The following is a 17,565-nucleotide window of genomic DNA, read 5'->3' as shown; positions in this document are numbered from 1 at the left end:
CCTGAACTTTGTCCTGACCCCGGCAGCACAGGCTTTGAATCTAAAGGTCAAATCTAGCTCTGCTGCTTGAAGCTGAGGGATGTTAGGCAACCTACTAAATTCTTTACATCTCAATTTCTCCAGCTGTAAAAAGGGACAGTTATAAGATGATTGTGATGATTAAATTTCCAGCAAAATGGCAATAGGTGCCAATGAAGGGGCATCCGTTATTAACATTTCAATATGAATACAAATGCATTGTTTATTCCTGTACTCACCAGCACAAAACGGTCCGACTGAGTCTAAGGTGAACCCGGAGGGGCACTGATTGCTGCGATCTCCTACCACAGGGAAGAAAGCAAAATTAACTGGCTGGGTGGAATGTTAGCCCCTTGCTTCTTTCCAGGACAATCTTCCCTGGGAAGGTTTGCCAAATATGGAACACATAGCACATCGAATGCAACAGGTGAACTGTTGCAGCAGGAATGGAAAACTGTCCCCATTTCAACCATGTACAGGTTTTCTTATAATCGCTGTAGGATGGGCAACCCAGATCAGGGTCATATCCTGTGTGCACTGCTTTTCAATTACCAGCACGCCATGGACTTTCTCCTGTCCCTCGTTCATGTTTATACTGTCAGTACAGAGAACAGAGACCGGTACACAGTAGGTGTTCCACAGACATTTTTAATAGATAAATAAGCTAACTATTCCCTTCAAATGATTGTAATGACTGCTGACGAGTTTATCAGGAGCTGTACCATCATTTACATGTTTGCTTCTTACTTCCAGGACATTTATTATGGGCCATTTTGGTGATTTTCTTAGGGCAGACAGCTGAATGAGATAACTAAAAAGATGGGAAGACGTGGAAGCCTGCTGATACACACCAATGTCCGGGAATGTTAAACAAAGTCACACCGCTGCCTGTGGTGTTTGGGGGGGCGGGGGTGGTCATCCTCATTTTCCTAAACCTCTCCAACACTGAACAATGATCAAAAATGGTGTCTCCTTGTCTCAATGCGCATTGCTTTGCTTATTGATGAGGTGTGATGATTTTTCACATTTAGTTTTTCATTACTGTCTCTTCCTTCATGCATTTCCTGTCCACAGCCTTTATGTATTTTTCTATTGGGTGTTAATTTTTCCTTACTGTTTTTTAAAAGCCTTGCATATATTAAGGTTAATCGTAGTTGTCCATACTATGTAATGCCAATATTTGTTCTTGGTGCATAGTTTACCTTCTCAATTGTTTTTTTCTCCCATGAAGAAGTTTTAAAAAACTTACTGGTAGTAAAATTTATTTGGCTTTTCCTTTATTGTTTCTGACCTCTTTTTTTAACTTGTAAAAATTAAACATATTTTATAATTATGTTTTAAAAGGAAATCCATTTGATTTTAAGGATACATTTAAAAAAATTATATTATTTATATTGTGAGTTATCTTGACTAGTAGTTTCCAAATGCCAATGTGCAAACCAGATACATTAGAATCCCTTAGGGGTTGTTAAAAATACAAACTCCCGGGCTCTACCTTAGTCTGATAAACCAAAATCTTTGTGCTTATAAACCTGAACTTTCACCAGACTCTCTAGGTGACTCTAACTGCACGGTAATCGTAACTGTAGACCCAACACAGAAGAGAAAGAGCCTTCTGGTTAAGCAACCAAGAATGCAAGCCTGCCCCCTGGTGGTCACCTGAAAGGAAGTTGTGGGCACACACTCCATTCTCTGGAAAATGTCAACGACTATCAGATGCAGTTCGTCAGATGGGCACACATATCAGATGTCATTCATACAACCATAGTATCTAAGTAAGGGGCTTTGCATATCATATAGGGGACCCAAACTCCCCAGCAACACCCCCGCATGTGCCATAAAGACCTTCGGGTCGTTTCAGGTTTAAAGGATTTACACAACTGGGTAGAAACTCTACATGACTTTTCAAAAATCATCTTAATTCCTCTAGTCCCAGGTGGTATAAATTGACTTTTAATCAAAGTCTTGTTCCAAGTTATTTTTTAATTATATGGAGTACCAGAAATTGTAGGAACAGAGACTAAATATGAAAAAGAGGCATTACTGGGGTTATCAGCAGGAAAGAGGAAGGGGAAAAAGTACAGGGACTAAAAAGCAATACTGGTAGGTACAAAATAGACAGGGAGATATTAAGAAAACTATAGGAAATGGAGGAGCCAAACTTATAGGCAGGATCCATGGACATGAACTTGGAGGGGTCGGGGGAGGGATTGTTGGAGGGAAGGGCGGCACTGGGTGAAGGGGGGCAAAGGGGAAAAACAGGGATGACTAACAGCATAATCAATAAAACACACTTAAAAGAAGAAAACATAACTCTTCATGCCAGTGGCGCCTTTCCAGTGACCTGATCATGCATGACAATAGTAAACAGAAGTGTCAGTGCTAATACGTGTGGAGGGGGAAGTGGGGGCGTGGGGTGGGTGTGGGGCTAGGGGCCCCGCTGGCCAAAAAGCTTCCTGAGTTTATGATTATCTCAAAAATGTGAACACAACCTCCCAGATGGCCTAGATTACAATGATGTCAAATTTAACAGAGCAGTTACAATTGGAGAAGGCAACAGTCACAGGCACGACGATGGAAACAAGAGTAAGCCGTAAAAATAAACTGTTAGTGTATCTACTAAGCATGACCAAACGAAATGACACTGTTTAGAAGTTACTTGGGTCTATTTTAGGAAGTCAGCACAACATATACATTCACAAGGCCAGCATGAACCATTTTTCAGTGTACTCGTGGGCATGTAAAGTTCAAAGTTAAAGTCAAACAGCGTCAACTTAACTACATGCAATCGCCCCCTATCACCAAAACCCCATGGCATACGGACTGCTAATTGTTGTGACTCAAAAGGAAACCCCAGGGAACAGGCCAATCAAAAAGCCACACGGCCCAGGGAGACTGCTGAGATCGCGGGCTGTAGAACTAATGCTTAGACACGGGGAAGCAGTTCCAGAATCGTAACTTTCAGAAACAGGACAGGCCAGATGCAATCCCGATCGTTGTTGCACTGCTTTTAAAATATGGAAACTTTCTTTGGACTATTTAGGTTAAGATATACCTTGACATTCCATGTCAGGAATTTCAAAAGTTCCTCGACAGAATGTAAAATTCAGAACAAGAACAAATGGATTTTATTACCCAAAGAAAAACCATTCTGATGGAGCATATGTTTTTAAACCTCTCTGCGCAAACGGAATAGAATAACGTCTCCAGTATGTTATAGGAAGAAGCACATTAGGGAAACAAATGTAGACAACTCCTCTGGGACTGGCTTTACCACCACAAAACACAGACCACACACACAAAAGCTTGATGTCACTGTGTCTGGTTTATGCCTTAATATCCCTACTGTGAGCAGCATGGATGCAATTCTTCGACCCTTTCAGAAAGATCCGGGCCTTTCCCTTAACCAAATTACCTTTGGAAATGGAAGCATGAATTTTAAAACCCAGCGTCTCCTCTAGCTGGTTGTAGTTGGATTCCACAGAGGACGCGTGCAGTGTCTCCACCAAGAAAGGCATCCGCCCCTGGGCCTGATCGTAGAACACGGTGTGGTTCCACGTGTAGGGGACGCCGATGCCGTCGATGGTGAACAGCCGCGTGGAGAAGGCGTACAGCTGCCCCGGACCTGTCTGCACGTAGTCCTCTGTGTAGTCCTGCGGAGGACAGTGTGGGTTCGAGGGTCAGCAGGGCTCAACCTGCTCTGTTCTGGTGGGTACCAGGAGATGCAGAACGAGCGGGGAGAAAGGCTTAGGGGCTACAAACATTTTTAGTTCTAAGTAAAATCGTGATTTAAAAGTAGTGCTCAGGAAATGAAATTGGAACCTTTTAGTGATTGAATTCGTTTAATAATTTTACCGTTATAAATTATGAAAATAAGGGACTCGAAGTTGTTGGTCAAAAGTCCAAAAAGGTTGTTGATTCTTTAATTTCAGAAACTTTTATGCAAGAGTTACTATTCTCTTTGTAGAAAATAGAACAAAGGGCTTAAATCGACATAGTAGTGACCTTGGTCTCGATGAACAGAGTAATAAACTATGGACGGTTTGGAAAGCTTTGTCCCTCAAGATTTTCTAAAGTTAAATGTACTGGGATACCATGGGTTGATAGCACTATATCATTTTCAGGTGTATAAGACCATAATTCAACACCTGTGCACTCCATGGTGTGCTCCCCGCCCCAAATCTAGCCTCCTTCAAGGCCACATATTCGGTCCCCTTCAAACACTTCCCCTCCCTACCCCTTTCCCCCTGTGGTAACCACCATGCTGTTGTCTGGGTCTATGAGTCTGTTACTTTTTGTTTCATATTCCACATGTAAGTGAAATTGTATGGTTTTTGTCCTTTTCCATTGACTTATCTCACTTAGCATCATACTGTCAGGATTCATCCACGTTATTATCCATCTATATCTATATTATATCTATGTCATGTCTTCTATATCTCTGACATCACACCTTCTTTATCCCTTCACCTGTCCGTGGACACAAGTTGTTCCCATGGGTCGGCTGCTGTAAACAAAGACCAGACAACCATTTCTAACCTCCGTGGCTTAGACATTCACTCCCCAAAGCAAACAAGGGAAACTGCCCAAGTTCTCTGTGCTGTTCTTATGGGTCTAGAACTCCCAGTCTTGCCATTACTCCAATAAACACGGCCAAGGCCAGCTATCCTGACAGTTTACCTTTAGAGCGACTTCGGCCGGTGACTGCAGCTGCAGGACGTATCCGCTCACAACGATGTCGAGCAGCAAAGCACCATCAGAATCCAGACCCCGCGCGATGTGAGTCATCCGCAAGATTTCCCCTGGGAATCACAACGCGTTCATTTTAACAGCAAAAACTACGGGGCTCGCGGAAGAGCAGAACGGATCTACCTTACATTCTGGTTATTTTGCTTAAAGCTGGAATAAACATGGACAGTCAGAGAATTAAATTAGCCCTTGGTTTCCAAATTAAAGTTGGGCTTATTGAATTAGGGGCATTCTAAAATCTCTGTTTACGTAATCAAATGTAGGCTATGATTATGCGAAGGATTCTACACTTTAAAATCAAAAGCAATTAGCAAGACAGTTCTACCAAGATGGGCTGCTAGTGAGACTGGACCTATAGCTCAGACAGCTTCACCGGGCGAACTGGCGATAGCTACAGGTCTGCCTAGGGAGCTTTGCTCTTTCCGATGTTTCAACAAGCAGCACAGGGGCGTTAGTAAGTGGATGGTCACAACAGACCCAGTTGTGGGGTGATTGAAGCTATGCCCTCCTTCAGTCTTTCTTCCATAAAAATCGCTGCCATTTGACAACCTTTGATGAGGCTCGAAATGGACCTGTGTGCACTTGGAATGAGCCGTGAATAGCTAGTACATATTCACCAACACTGAGGATAAAGCTAAAAGCATTTAGATTTGCTTGTTTTTATTTCCCTATAAAGTATTCTCATTGAATGTCAGGTTCACAGACAAAAAAGCCTTGAATTAATAGCAATGACTCATTCTCCTATTCTGTTTGGCCTTTACAAGTTTTCCTAAGGATGTAAGGAGAAAAGATACGTAAAATACAATAAAAAAAGTTTGGGGTATAAAAATCACTATACTGTTTGAAAACACATGGCCTCTTAGAGACTCATGTCAGTAAAAATTTACAGGGAAATGAAAAGTTGCTTTTATATCATTTACGATAAGATTGCTTCAGAAACCTCAAAATTATTCTCAGTGGGAACATATAATGTATTTTTCTTAACCACCAACTTTTAAAGCCATCGTATTTTTTACAGCAATAGAATATTAAGTTCAGCTGGCTCTAACCAGTTGCAAATTCCACTTGAGTTTCTCTCTTGAAGACTGCATTGGTGAGGGTGAAGCCATTCACCGCTTCTCCGATTTCCTTTGCTGTCGTCCAATAGATGGGATTTAAAATAGAAACAATCTTCCTCATCGCTGGACCTAAAACAAGAAGGACAAATAAGGTGGCGAAGAAAATATTCACAGTTCACTGTTATTACTGTCTTCACAGCATGTTAGTCAGAAGGATGAGTCCAAAATAATCCTGCATGGCAATGAAATAAATACCAGTATTTCATGTGTCCTTAAGAGCTGACCACTGGTACAGAAAGGACTACTGTTCCAACTCTTTGGTTGTAACACCCTCCAGAAATTTTAAATGACAATAAGGAGATGAAGACTAATCCATGAATTTTTTTTTTAAAGAGGCTTCTTAATTACTCTTATAAGCAAATAAACTTACCAAGACTGCGAGGCACATTGGTAATTTTGGCGTGTACTATTTTAGTATCAGAGGTAGGACTATCTGTGACTGTGGCATTGAGGAAAGCAATTCCAAATTCAACATCATTAATGTTTCCAATAACACTTCCTCTAGCTCGCTGCGGACCACCTATGGGGAGAAGGAAAAACATTCCTGGATAAGGAAATCATTTCATTGACATCACATGGAAGAAAAAAAAGGCCAGTAGTTAAAGATGCTACAAATCTTTTCTCAAACCTTTGAAAAGATCATCTGACATCTGAATTTAAGGGTGTAATAAATAATCCTTTTGAACATTCTACTCTTATGTAACACTCATCATCCACATGAATCTAGGATTTTTCTAGTCTAGGCACATCATAACTCTATTTCCCAACCCAAAGAATACAATCAGCGCCCAGTCCCAAAGCCAAAATAAAGTAGGTGTTTGTTGATGGTGATGAAAGGATGGTAATGAGTTTATTGAGCACGTCCTGTATATGGTAAGCACTTAATGTGTGCTAAGTCTTTCCATCCTATCAAAGATCCTATCAGGTCATTTAAGTAGCCACAGACTACTTAAGTAGTCTGCAGACTAGGTAAATAAAGTCCAGGAAAATCATGGTTACAGCCAGGAAGTAGTGGGATGAGGACCGAACACAGACGTGATTGGCATCCAAACCCGTGTTCTTTTATCAGTTTGCCTCCTTCATGAGGACAAAGAGAGACAGGAGGAATCACCAGCAAAACAGCTCCCAAGGCTCGTGACAGGTCACTGTTAACATAAATGGGGCACATCTAAGGGGTATTTATTGTTCAGTCGTGGGTTTCAGATCTTGGGCCTATCAAGTTCTTCATATTACATATATATCTGAAAAAGCTTAACTTGTGAAAAATTGGAAGGATATTGTACTTTTAACAATGCTGAGGAATTCATACCAAGACAATCAGGTTAAAAAACAATTATAAATTTAAAAAAATAATCTCTACAGTAATTTTTATGCCAGCTTGTTCAACAACATTATTGGTTACTCACATAGAAGAGGTGGTTCATGACTGTATCTAAAATGAACTGCATGCTTTGATGGGAGAAAGAAACATACTGGGAAGAAGCTGATGGTGAAATTAATAAATATTCACTATTCAATGCCTTTTAATTGAATATATTTTAAGACAATCATTAGGTGTTTCAGATATTGTTATCATGTATCAGATACAGGAGAGAAATACAATTATATTCAATCTCAGAAAAATCAGTAAATATAGTATTTCACCATTTTAATTTACATTACTTTACTAGTGGGAGAAAACATTTTTTCCCACAATGATTCAGCCTTCATATTCTGCACTGTGCTCATTTGTTCACCAAACATTGAGGATGTAATGATAATAAGAAAGAGAAAAAAAGACACAAGACCTGACTTCATAGAGCTTACGTCTGAATAAGGGAGACAGACACCAATCAGAATTCCATAAAAAATGTAGAATTGAAATGTACTAGTGTGTAAGATTTACTATCTGGGGAAGTCTGCAAAGGAAGTCAAACTTGAGTGGAAGTCTAAAGAAAGTAGATGTCTTAGCTAAGCCGGGGAAGAAGGCGGGGGAAGGCTTTCTAGGCAGAGAAAATGGCATGTGTCACTCTTTGGGGAGGTGGTTGCTCGCTACTTGGAGAAACCAAAAGTGCGAGCTTAGAGAGTGATAGGAACCACACTGCAAGATGAGGCAGGAAAGCACATAGTAGGGCCAATCAGGGCCTGGTAGGCCATTCTGGTTCTTATCTTTATTCCTAGGCTGGGGGCGGGGGGGGGGGGAAGGGGGTAGAAGGATCACTAATTCACTTAGTTCTCTGGGTCATTGTTAACAAGCATGACCTCCCACTGTGATCTTGGTCCTCCAGTCTCACAGATGAACTTGAGTCCCAGCGCTCAACAGACCTCTTAGTCCATCTACCTCGTTGGGATTCTTGAAACTTACTGCCAAACTCTGTAATCCAAGCTCTGGAATCTGCATATTTGGACTTCCTTCTGTCCTTGGGGCCCTGGTGCCACCAGTGGCTGAGCTACAAAATGCCTCCACTGAAATGGGACCCATCAACATGCTAGATGTCAGAAGACCCTCCGAGCCCTTTGCAATCAGTAGATACGTTGAGAAGATACACTGAGCAGCTGACAGACACCTGCCCTTTCAGCTTGTCTACGTCCTAGAAATCTCTTCACATAAACCCTCTCTCTCACTCTGCCAAATGAGCCTTCTTCAGTTACAGGGACATTTAATTTATTTTTAATGTATTTTTATTGTATTTTTTTCCATTACCATTGATCCCCTTATAGCCCCCTTCTACCTTGCTACCCCCTCGCCCCAATCACCACACTGTTGTCCATGTCCATGAGTCCTTTTTTCCTTTTTGCTCGATCCCTCCACCCCCTGTCATGGGCTGTCAGCCTGCTCTCTGTGAGTCTAGAGACATTTTATCTCTAAAGCAACCCTAAAGCTGTAGGAAGTCCAGCGGTACCTCAACACTTTAACAATGCCGAACTCTTCTTTCTGGTCTTCTTTAGCCCTTAGAAAGTCTATTTTCTGATACAAGTGCTTTCAGTACTGCCTGCTATTTCTTAGGACTCCAGAAAACTCTTTTTGAGTTGTCCATGAGTTTTGGAATTTTGACTTCGTTTCTTCCAAGTTTTTACATTACTTAACAATGACCAGCCATGTTGCATGACTTGAGTTATGGTAGTTAAATTCAACTCCTCCTACTCTCGTTCCTCAAACTGAATTGGCCTCTATTTTACTTTCCACACTTATGTTCTCCATATTTCCATCGTTGTAATAGCCTCCGATTGTGTATTTCTGTTAGATATTCTGTTTCTGCTTCACACTCATTTTCCAGCCTTGAGTCTCAGCCTGGTTTCCCCTGCTTTTCCATGCCTCTTTGCCCCTCAAGCCCAAGACTACTCATTACCCCTGTGCTGATCATACGCTCTTACAAGGGAGCCTGCAAACGGGCAAGCAAGCATGGGCTAAAATCTAACCATGAGTTTTGGGGCAGAGCTGCACCAGCCAGAGGAGGTGAGGATATTTTTCCTCGCAGAGACGGCACTGTTTTATAATTGATGGGCTCAGAGTCACACCCATTTTTAATTTTCAGAAAGAGTGAATGTGCCAGCAATAGTTCTGCCAAAATTTAACCTGGTTGCTTACCTGGGCATGCTTGTAGATTGCACCGGGATACCTGAGTCGCGTCTCCTGGACAGGAGCGACCACTGTTGGATGGCTCTGGATTGTTGCACAGGCGCTTTCGAGTCTTCTTCCCTCCTCCGCAAGAGGCGGAACACGGGCCCCAACTCTGCCAGTTTCCCCAGCTCCCGTCCACTGGGAACAAGAAGGGAGTGGTCAACAATAACAAATAGTCTGAAAATGTACATTTAGGGTGGCCCTGCCTGCACATCTTTGGTTCTAAGATCTGAAATGAACACTAGAATGCTTTACTGGTTCTACTGCCAGGAGTCAAGGAGCTCACCGGGACACAGGTCAGTGTTGCATCTCTGGATCTGGGAGTCTGGCCCCCCACAAGCTCTGCCTCCATTGGAGGGATGAGGGTTATCACACGTGCGGTACCGCCGCATCTGCCCTCCGTTACACGACCGACTGCAGATTCCCCAGCCGCTCCAAGGACTCCAGTTACCATGAGCTACAATACAGAACCATTGGACAAGGGCTGAACAGTGACATTACCTAAAAAATATGGAAGGACTGTCCCCAGGAACCGAAATGAAACATGCAAATCGATAAATAGGCAGCTTCCAAAGGTAGGTGATTTCACTGTGGTTTTGACCAGAAACTGGATATACATTCTTGTGACTGTACAATTCCATTTAACACACATTTATTGAGCCTTACAGTGTAAGGACCATTCTAGGACCATGGGACAAGGTCTGTGCTCTTGATGAGTCAAGGCTATCGCACTCAACAACAGGGTGGACGCAGATGCTGCTGCGTTCTGAAAATCTATCTTGGTGACTGCATGAAGGCAGAGAGCCACCTGCATGCTCTGCAGCTGGTCCCATCGAAAAAAAATTGGGCACAGCCCCTGCCCATACAAATTAATTACTTCTATGGTATTATACAGTCACGTAGCAGTCACACAACATTTTGATGTCCTAAGTCAAAGGCAGACGAGTCAAATCACAGAATATCATAACTTTAAGGACTTAAAGCCACCACGGAACTTTGAGAAAGTATAATTTTGACTCACTATTTGCAACACTCACTTGGGCAAGGGTCACTATTGCAAAAATCACTCTGGACGTCACTGCCTTCGCATTTTCTCCCTCCATGCTGTGGGACAGGATCAGAGCAGTCCCTTGTCCTCTCTCTGGCACCTCCTCCACACGACACGGTACAGGTGCTCCAGCTGGCCCATGGGGCCCACTTGCCATCAACTGGATTGAGGAAAAAACATATGTGCTCTGTTACTACTTAAAAACGAGCAGGTTAAACACTGGGCACTGCTAGGTTGAGAGATGTTCTTACTAACATTGTTTCTTACTGACACGCTACCTAGACAAGAGGCAGATGTTGATTTTTTAAGGGTGTAGACACTGTATTTCTCCCACCTGGGCAGTGTCTTTCGTTGCAAACTTGCACCTGTGTTTCTGTTCCATCACAGTAGGCGCCATCAAACGATGGGGGTGGGTTGTTGCACAGTCTTGTCCTTGTCTGGGTGCCCTTCCCGCAACTTCTGCTGCATGCGCCCCATGGCTGCCACGCGCTCCATGCTCCAGGAACTAGAAATATCCCCAGGGACACAGTTTCAAGTCACAGAATCACGTTTGTTAAAACAAACGACAAAATTAGACATGTAAATGAACTCAGTCATGAGTTAAATTAGCCCGAGTCTAAAATAATTAAAACTGAACCAAAGAAAACATGAGTGATGTCCTTCCTTTCTCCTTCTGGTCAGATTTTCACGGGAGTTGGTGTCTATAGGAAAATCCAGAAGGCTAACTAATGCCAGGATGAATCCTTGACTTGATCCAACAGGGGTATTATACTAAAATAAAATTCAAAACAATTTTTCATACTGTTGTCCAATGACACAGTGGTCCCCATTTTTCCCCATTGCTGTCCCCTGCCCTGCCCAGCCCCCTCTCCAATACTCCATCCCCGCCCCTCTACTGTTGTCCTTGTCCATGGGTCCGTTATACATGTTCCTCAACTCGCGACCCTTATAAAATTTGATCAAACTACTGTAAGCAAACACAATCTGAGTTTTTAAACCTAGGATAAGCATTTGCCTGTGCTCTGTGTTCTGGGGAAAATAGAAGGAACTAGAAGCCCAGCAGCAAGGTTGTATCAGAGACTGAGATGAGGCTATGGACAATACAGATGTTTCCAAAGGACAACCTGGATCCCAGATTACGAGGTCACATCGCTAACCCTAATTCAGCTCCAGGTTTAAAAATGTACTTGGATCTGTTCACAACATGATGATTTGCACAACTGGACCTCTTTGAAAAAAACTGTCTCCATTACATAAGGTCCATGAATTAAAAGCTTCGAGTAACATATTCACTTGCTTCCCAAACAACAACAAAAAAAAACCTAACCAGTATTTTCCAAGGAGTGATGTAAAGAGCTTTTGTTTGGTAACTAATATAGTACACTATCTGACCACAAGACTAGAACAACCTGGTAAGAGAAGGTTACCAGGTACATGCGTGAGACTCAACATTATGGTTTCTTTTATGTGTAAGTCAATACCAGGTCATATTTCTGTTTTGAGGGTAGTTTCTAGATATTGGGCTCATAAAGTATGTTTCTGTGGTCACCCAGTTTAACCAAGATATGAACCAAAACAGGGCATTAAGGTCTGTGTCTAAATACTCTCTTAACAACCTATAAGACACCAAAAGAGTAATCTGAAAACCAAGTAATGATATATTCATTTGGTTGCTCTATTTAGAAAACATTATAAAGCATATCTTGCATTCTCTTTCCTTAATTGTTTTCTAATTGTACTTTGTGGATACAGGCAAACATGGTCACACAAATTTATTGGAGCTGACCAAATTTTCACTAAAAAGTTATTTGACTAATCCTACAAGGAAAGAAGGAAGCCTTTATAAATTTGGCAGGTATGACTCAAAACTATTTCTTTATTAATTCTGATTGCTGATGCTCATAATCCTTATATATGGGCTCTGTGTTTTAAAAAATTCATTGGTTCCAATTATTTTCACATGTTCTATTTTCAAGGCTATTGGTTAACCAAAGCAGCTCACACTTCTTACAATATAAAGTTTTACCGCATAGACGCATATTTTTAGAATACCTAAAGAAACGGTGATTTTGTGCTGTTTTTTCTAGTATATAGATTCATTTTTATTAGAAGAATAGAACTGGGTGATGTTTATTCATTTATTTATCTGTGTAATTTCATGTTCACATAAATAGAGGGTTTTGTCAGAAGATCTTTATTTTTTTAATCAATACAAAAAACCTCAACCAGAAGTGAACTTTATGACACCAAATGTGATAGAATTGAAATGTTTCTTTTATATGAATGGAATGATAACAAGGAAAAAGACACTGCGATAATATAAAACAGAGAAGGCATAAAACATCACGGCACCTACGTAATACCAAAGGAAACAACTGTTGAGGAATTAGTATACAAGAAAAATGCAAAATATAATGGATGAATTTGTGGTTACACTACATTGCAATTCTGATTCTGGGAAAGCAGTAGAGCATGGTCCTTAGGAGTAAGGACTCTGGAACAGACGCCCTGGGCCTGAAGAACTGCTCTGCCCTTACTAACCGTGCCGTCCTGGATGCGTTAGTGGGCTTCTGTGTGCCTGGTTTGTAATCTGCAATCTGCAGGAGCCAGAGAACCCGCCTTTCCAGCATCAGGGTGAGGAATAATGAGTTTATAGATGAAAAAGGCTGGGATTGGGACAGTGCACACAGTAAATACTCCAGACATGGGAGCTATGAGCTAGTGCGGCAGTTCTTCACTCCAAGTTCTCAACGATTTTCGAAAGGACGCTTTTGAAAATGCTCATTCTTTAAGTAATCTGTAAGAATATGTATATTTTTTATGACTCTCGAAGGGCAGCAGAAAGGCCCATTCCAGAAAGCACCAATCTTTTTACAGGAGAGGATTGGAAGTTTAAAAATACTATTCTAACTGTAGCAGGGAAAGTATAATGTAAGCCTTAAATGTCAGTTTGCACCAGAAAGTCAAGGAATCAAGGAAATTTCTAAATATCATTTAGCTTTCCATTAGACAGATATCATAGTTGACGAGCTGAACAAAGATTGCTGTAATCAGCAATTTCTGGCTCTTTTTCCTTTTATATAGTATGCTATTATAATTAGCTTTCTAATTAGTCAAGATCAAATAATAATTCTCACTTATGGTGTATTTTCTGTATGATTTCATGGCAGTATTTTATTTTTATAATATAACATCATGGAAGTTCTGAACTACAAGTCAAGATACCCCGGATGTCAGTGAATAAGCTTGGGAACTGTCAAACTGATCTGGGTGCAAATCCTTGATTTGATTTTTGCTAGCTATGTACCCCAGTGAATTAATTATATTTTCTAAATGTCAGTTTCCGCCTCTGTACAACAGGATGCAATACCCAATGCAGCAGATAACGATCTCATTTTGGTTTGTCAATACCCCTGTTCTTGACCATCTCAGCTAAGGTGTCTCTCCTCCTTTTGTTCTTTCACTTCAACTATTTGAGTATGCTTGTCGATATCTGAATGACATTATCTGTTTATCATTCTAATTCCAGCACTTAGAACAGGGCCTTGAGCTCAGAATGGGTGCTCAATAAACATTTCTGGATGAATGAATGACTAAATGAATGAATTAATGAGTGAACAGCCCCTCCTCTGTTCCATATGGTTTCTTTCAGGCTGTCAGACAAGGAGCCCCGGACACACCGCGGACAAGTAGCCCAAGTTGGCTATCAGTGTGTCCTCCCCCTGGACTCAAGTTTAGAGGTCAGCATGGGATGCAAACACAATCAAACAGGGTCTTTTCCCAGAAGTTGACATGAATTCTGACAGGAAAAACTCTGTGTCCCTGAGGCCTTAGATTACAAGCCCCTGTGAGCCAGTAGCTGCCAGCGGTCATTTTTTCCATCACATGGAAAGAGTTTCCAGGAGAACGAAGCCAAGAGAAGACAGCAGAGATGAGAGATGGAAAACATGCTGGTAGAACATTGGCCAAATGCTTGGATTCAATCACACCTGAAAGCAGGACTTTTACTCAAGCTTATGTAAGTATGATTTCTGCCACTTTAATCTCAAAGAGCCCTGAAGTTACCTAAGTTGTAGGCTTGTTTCACAAAGTCAGAAAGAACTTGTATCTATAAAGCACATAGTGGGGCTCCTAGCACATGATAGGTGTTCAGTCGATGGTAGCTATTATTACTTTAGCCCTCACTAATTGTGTGTTTCAGGGAAACCCTTTACCTTCACGAGACTTTCTTTCTCTCACCTGAAGATGAATGACTGGATGAAGTGTTACCTAAGGTCGTTACCTCTAAAGTTTTATGACTTTGTAATTATGTATATTTTCTCTGCATGATTAAAAATGCATCACAGTCAGGAACCTTTTATAACATTCAATTAAATCAGGTGTTTTACTTAACACTGATTCATGCTCTACCTCCACAAGTTTATCCAGGAGACAGAACTAAGAACACAGAGGATAAACACATTCCAGGGTAGAGGCCATAACATCTTTCCACGCTGAAAAAGAAAAGGTCGTTTTTGCCCCTTGATAAGAGTTAACAATAGGAAAGTCGTGCTCGTTGGTGGGTTCTCACCTGGGCAAGGTCTGATGTTGCACATGATCATTTCCGCAGCACTGCCTTCACACGGCCGCCCACCATGTTGAGCTGAGGGGTTACTGCAAGTTCTGGTCCTGGTTCGGTTGCCATGTCCGCAGCTCCTTGTGCATTCTTCCCACGGGCTCCATTCTGACCAGCTACCATCCACTGTACAGAGTGAGACATGGCACCATCAGCTACATTTCAGTCGAAGCTGCTAATACCAGCGCAATCCACAGTTAGGGAACAGAAATGAACACGTGCCCATCTGTTGAATAACGACGGGTACCTGGACACAGCTTATGGTGACAGTTGCGCATTTCTGAGTCTGACCCTTGACAAGGCTTCCCCCCGTTGGCTGGGAAGGGGTTGTTGCACAGACGACTCCTTTTCTGGATTCCTCTTCCACAGGTGGCGCTGCAGGGTCTCCAGGCAGACCACTGGGAAAATCCACCGTGAACTGCAAAGAAAACACTCTATTTTGTCTCTGTTCTAGTAAATAAAAAAACTGCAAGTCAGGTATCATTTAAGATATGCATTCTGTCTAGGGCTGACTCTGGAACTGCTGAGAAATTGCTTATGGGAGCTCTCCTTCATGGCAAAAACAAAATTAAAGCGTGAGAGAACTTCAGTTAACCAGTTTCTGCCCAGCTCCAATTTTGACTCACTCGGACACGGCTCTTGAAAGAGTTGGCAGCCAAGAAGTTGAGTGTATATATGATTTACTTTTTGAGTAAGTCAGGTTCTTTTAAAGCAAAATATACACATTGATTTCTGAGAATAAATGTCACTATTTTTCAATCCAAAATTCAGTTTGGGAATTTAAATGATTACCTTGGTACTTTTCACTTTTAATCTATATTTAGTCCCCGTAGTCTATAAACTGTGACGTGATTTTTTTTGTCCTAGCTCCATAATCTAGAAGTATGTTGAAGGTGAAGGAGGCTTGGATTAAGATGCTCAATAATTTTTATGGTTTGAATGTCCCCGGCTGCTGTTTCTTATGAATTTCCATCTGATCGCACTCACCCTGGACTGTGACTGGAACTCGGACAAGGACAGAGCCCATCAAATTTCGAGCAACGCATTCGTACTCAGATGTGTCTTCCTTCTGAGCAGCAGAGATATACAATGAGTTGTTGGATAACACTTGAACTCGGTCATCCCAGCTGATCGTGTGCCCTTGGCGAGACCATGTGATGGCTGGATGAGGCTCTCCAGTTGCCTGACAATTCAGTATGACGTTGCTCCCAGCATTAATAATAGTGGCTATTGGCTCAAGAGTGATAATAGGAGGACCTACAGAAAAAAGCACATAATGTTTCTTAGTTGTTATGGAGTAATATTAACATTTCCACCAATATTATATAGTAGCATTATTTTAAAATTAGGTGAATTTGTTTATAAAATACTGTAGCTTCTCAACTACTAAGGCTGTAATGGTCATTAACAGACCTCATAGCTCTGTTTTATTTAGTAAATGTCAACAATTTTAAATCCCTAAGCAGATTAGCCTAGAACATGGGATTTGCCATCCCTTCTGAATTCAAGTTTTGCTTCTAGTCCTTGTCCTTACTACCTCTCTGAGTCTTTGCAACTTTAACAGTGGTGCTCACTCAAAGGATTCTTGTTAGACTCTACTAAAGTGATGTAAGCACAGCTCTTTGATGGAGTAAGCAAGAAATATTATTCGTACTATTGTTATCATTGCTGTTTTTTAACATGGTAAACACCTATTTCTTTTCCTTGTATAATTTTTTTGTGTGGTAAAGAGTCATTATTAATATATTCTGTCATGAATGATCATCATTCATTTATTCAATAAACATATATTGAGAGCCTACTATTTCCCAGGCATTGTGCCAGATGCTGAGGGTGTAGAGATAACAGATACAACTTCTAGTCCGAAGAAACCCATAGTCTACTAAGACAGACAAGTAACTAATTATTTAGTTGTGTTATAATATACCAATAGAATTGAATAACGAATAGGTAGAATACAAGTTAGTAGAGAGTAGGTAAATGGGTGGAGACATGGGAACATAAACAACAGTAACTTAATAAATCACACAGAAACATGTCCCTGGAAATGGAGAGGAAAAGGAAGAGAGTCAAGAGTTAAAAAAAGTAGCAGTGACAGGACTTTGTCATTGAATGATATAAAGTAAAGGAAGAAATGAATGACTACAGGGTTTTTGACTTGGGCAATACAGTGTATGTTGGGCAGTTTGACAGAACCTGAGAGGCAGAACATATTTGTTGGGAGGGAGTAGGGAATGATGATTTGCATCTATTTAGAACTGTTGAGCTTGAGGTATCTGTAGGACATCGCTGTAGAAGTGTCTAGATGGAGAGTGAATATTCATTTCTGAAGTCCAGAATAAAAATACGGGCTAGACCTACAGGTTTGTGAGTCTTTCATGAGAGGAAGAGAGATGAAGACAGAAACTATTGCAAC

The 17,565-nt window shown here is 41.3% G+C and overlaps 1 protein-coding gene across 3 annotated transcripts in view; it reads right to left on the bottom strand.

Annotated features, from left to right (window-relative positions):
- Positions 1-17,565, bottom strand: part of HMCN1 (hemicentin 1) — a 389,618-nt gene that overhangs the window by 23,926 nt on the left and 348,127 nt on the right. For all 3 annotated transcript variants that reach the window (XM_053658522.1, XM_053658525.1, XM_053658524.1), the window contains exons 87-98: positions 16,137-16,406; positions 15,397-15,567; positions 15,105-15,275; positions 10,869-11,039; positions 10,524-10,694; positions 9,773-9,943; positions 9,454-9,624; positions 6,256-6,405; positions 5,817-5,954; positions 4,699-4,820; positions 3,434-3,671; positions 258-320 (exon numbers count right to left, since the gene is read on the bottom strand). In XM_053658522.1, coding sequence (XP_053514497.1) covers positions 258-320; positions 3,434-3,671; positions 4,699-4,820; positions 5,817-5,954; positions 6,256-6,405; positions 9,454-9,624; positions 9,773-9,943; positions 10,524-10,694; positions 10,869-11,039; positions 15,105-15,275; positions 15,397-15,567; positions 16,137-16,406 — 2,007 coding nt within the window. The remainder of the gene's footprint in view (positions 1-257; positions 321-3,433; positions 3,672-4,698; positions 4,821-5,816; positions 5,955-6,255; positions 6,406-9,453; positions 9,625-9,772; positions 9,944-10,523; positions 10,695-10,868; positions 11,040-15,104; positions 15,276-15,396; positions 15,568-16,136; positions 16,407-17,565) is intronic.

This window comes from Artibeus jamaicensis, unplaced genomic scaffold, assembly GCF_021234435.1.
Source record: "Artibeus jamaicensis isolate MK-2021 breed Jamaican fruit bat unplaced genomic scaffold, CSHL_Jam_final contig_2170, whole genome shotgun sequence".
In the NCBI taxonomy this organism is placed as follows: domain Eukaryota; kingdom Metazoa; phylum Chordata; class Mammalia; order Chiroptera; family Phyllostomidae; genus Artibeus; species Artibeus jamaicensis.
The sequence above is the reverse complement of the archived record's forward strand: the minus strand, read 5'-3'. Positions and strand labels throughout refer to the sequence as shown.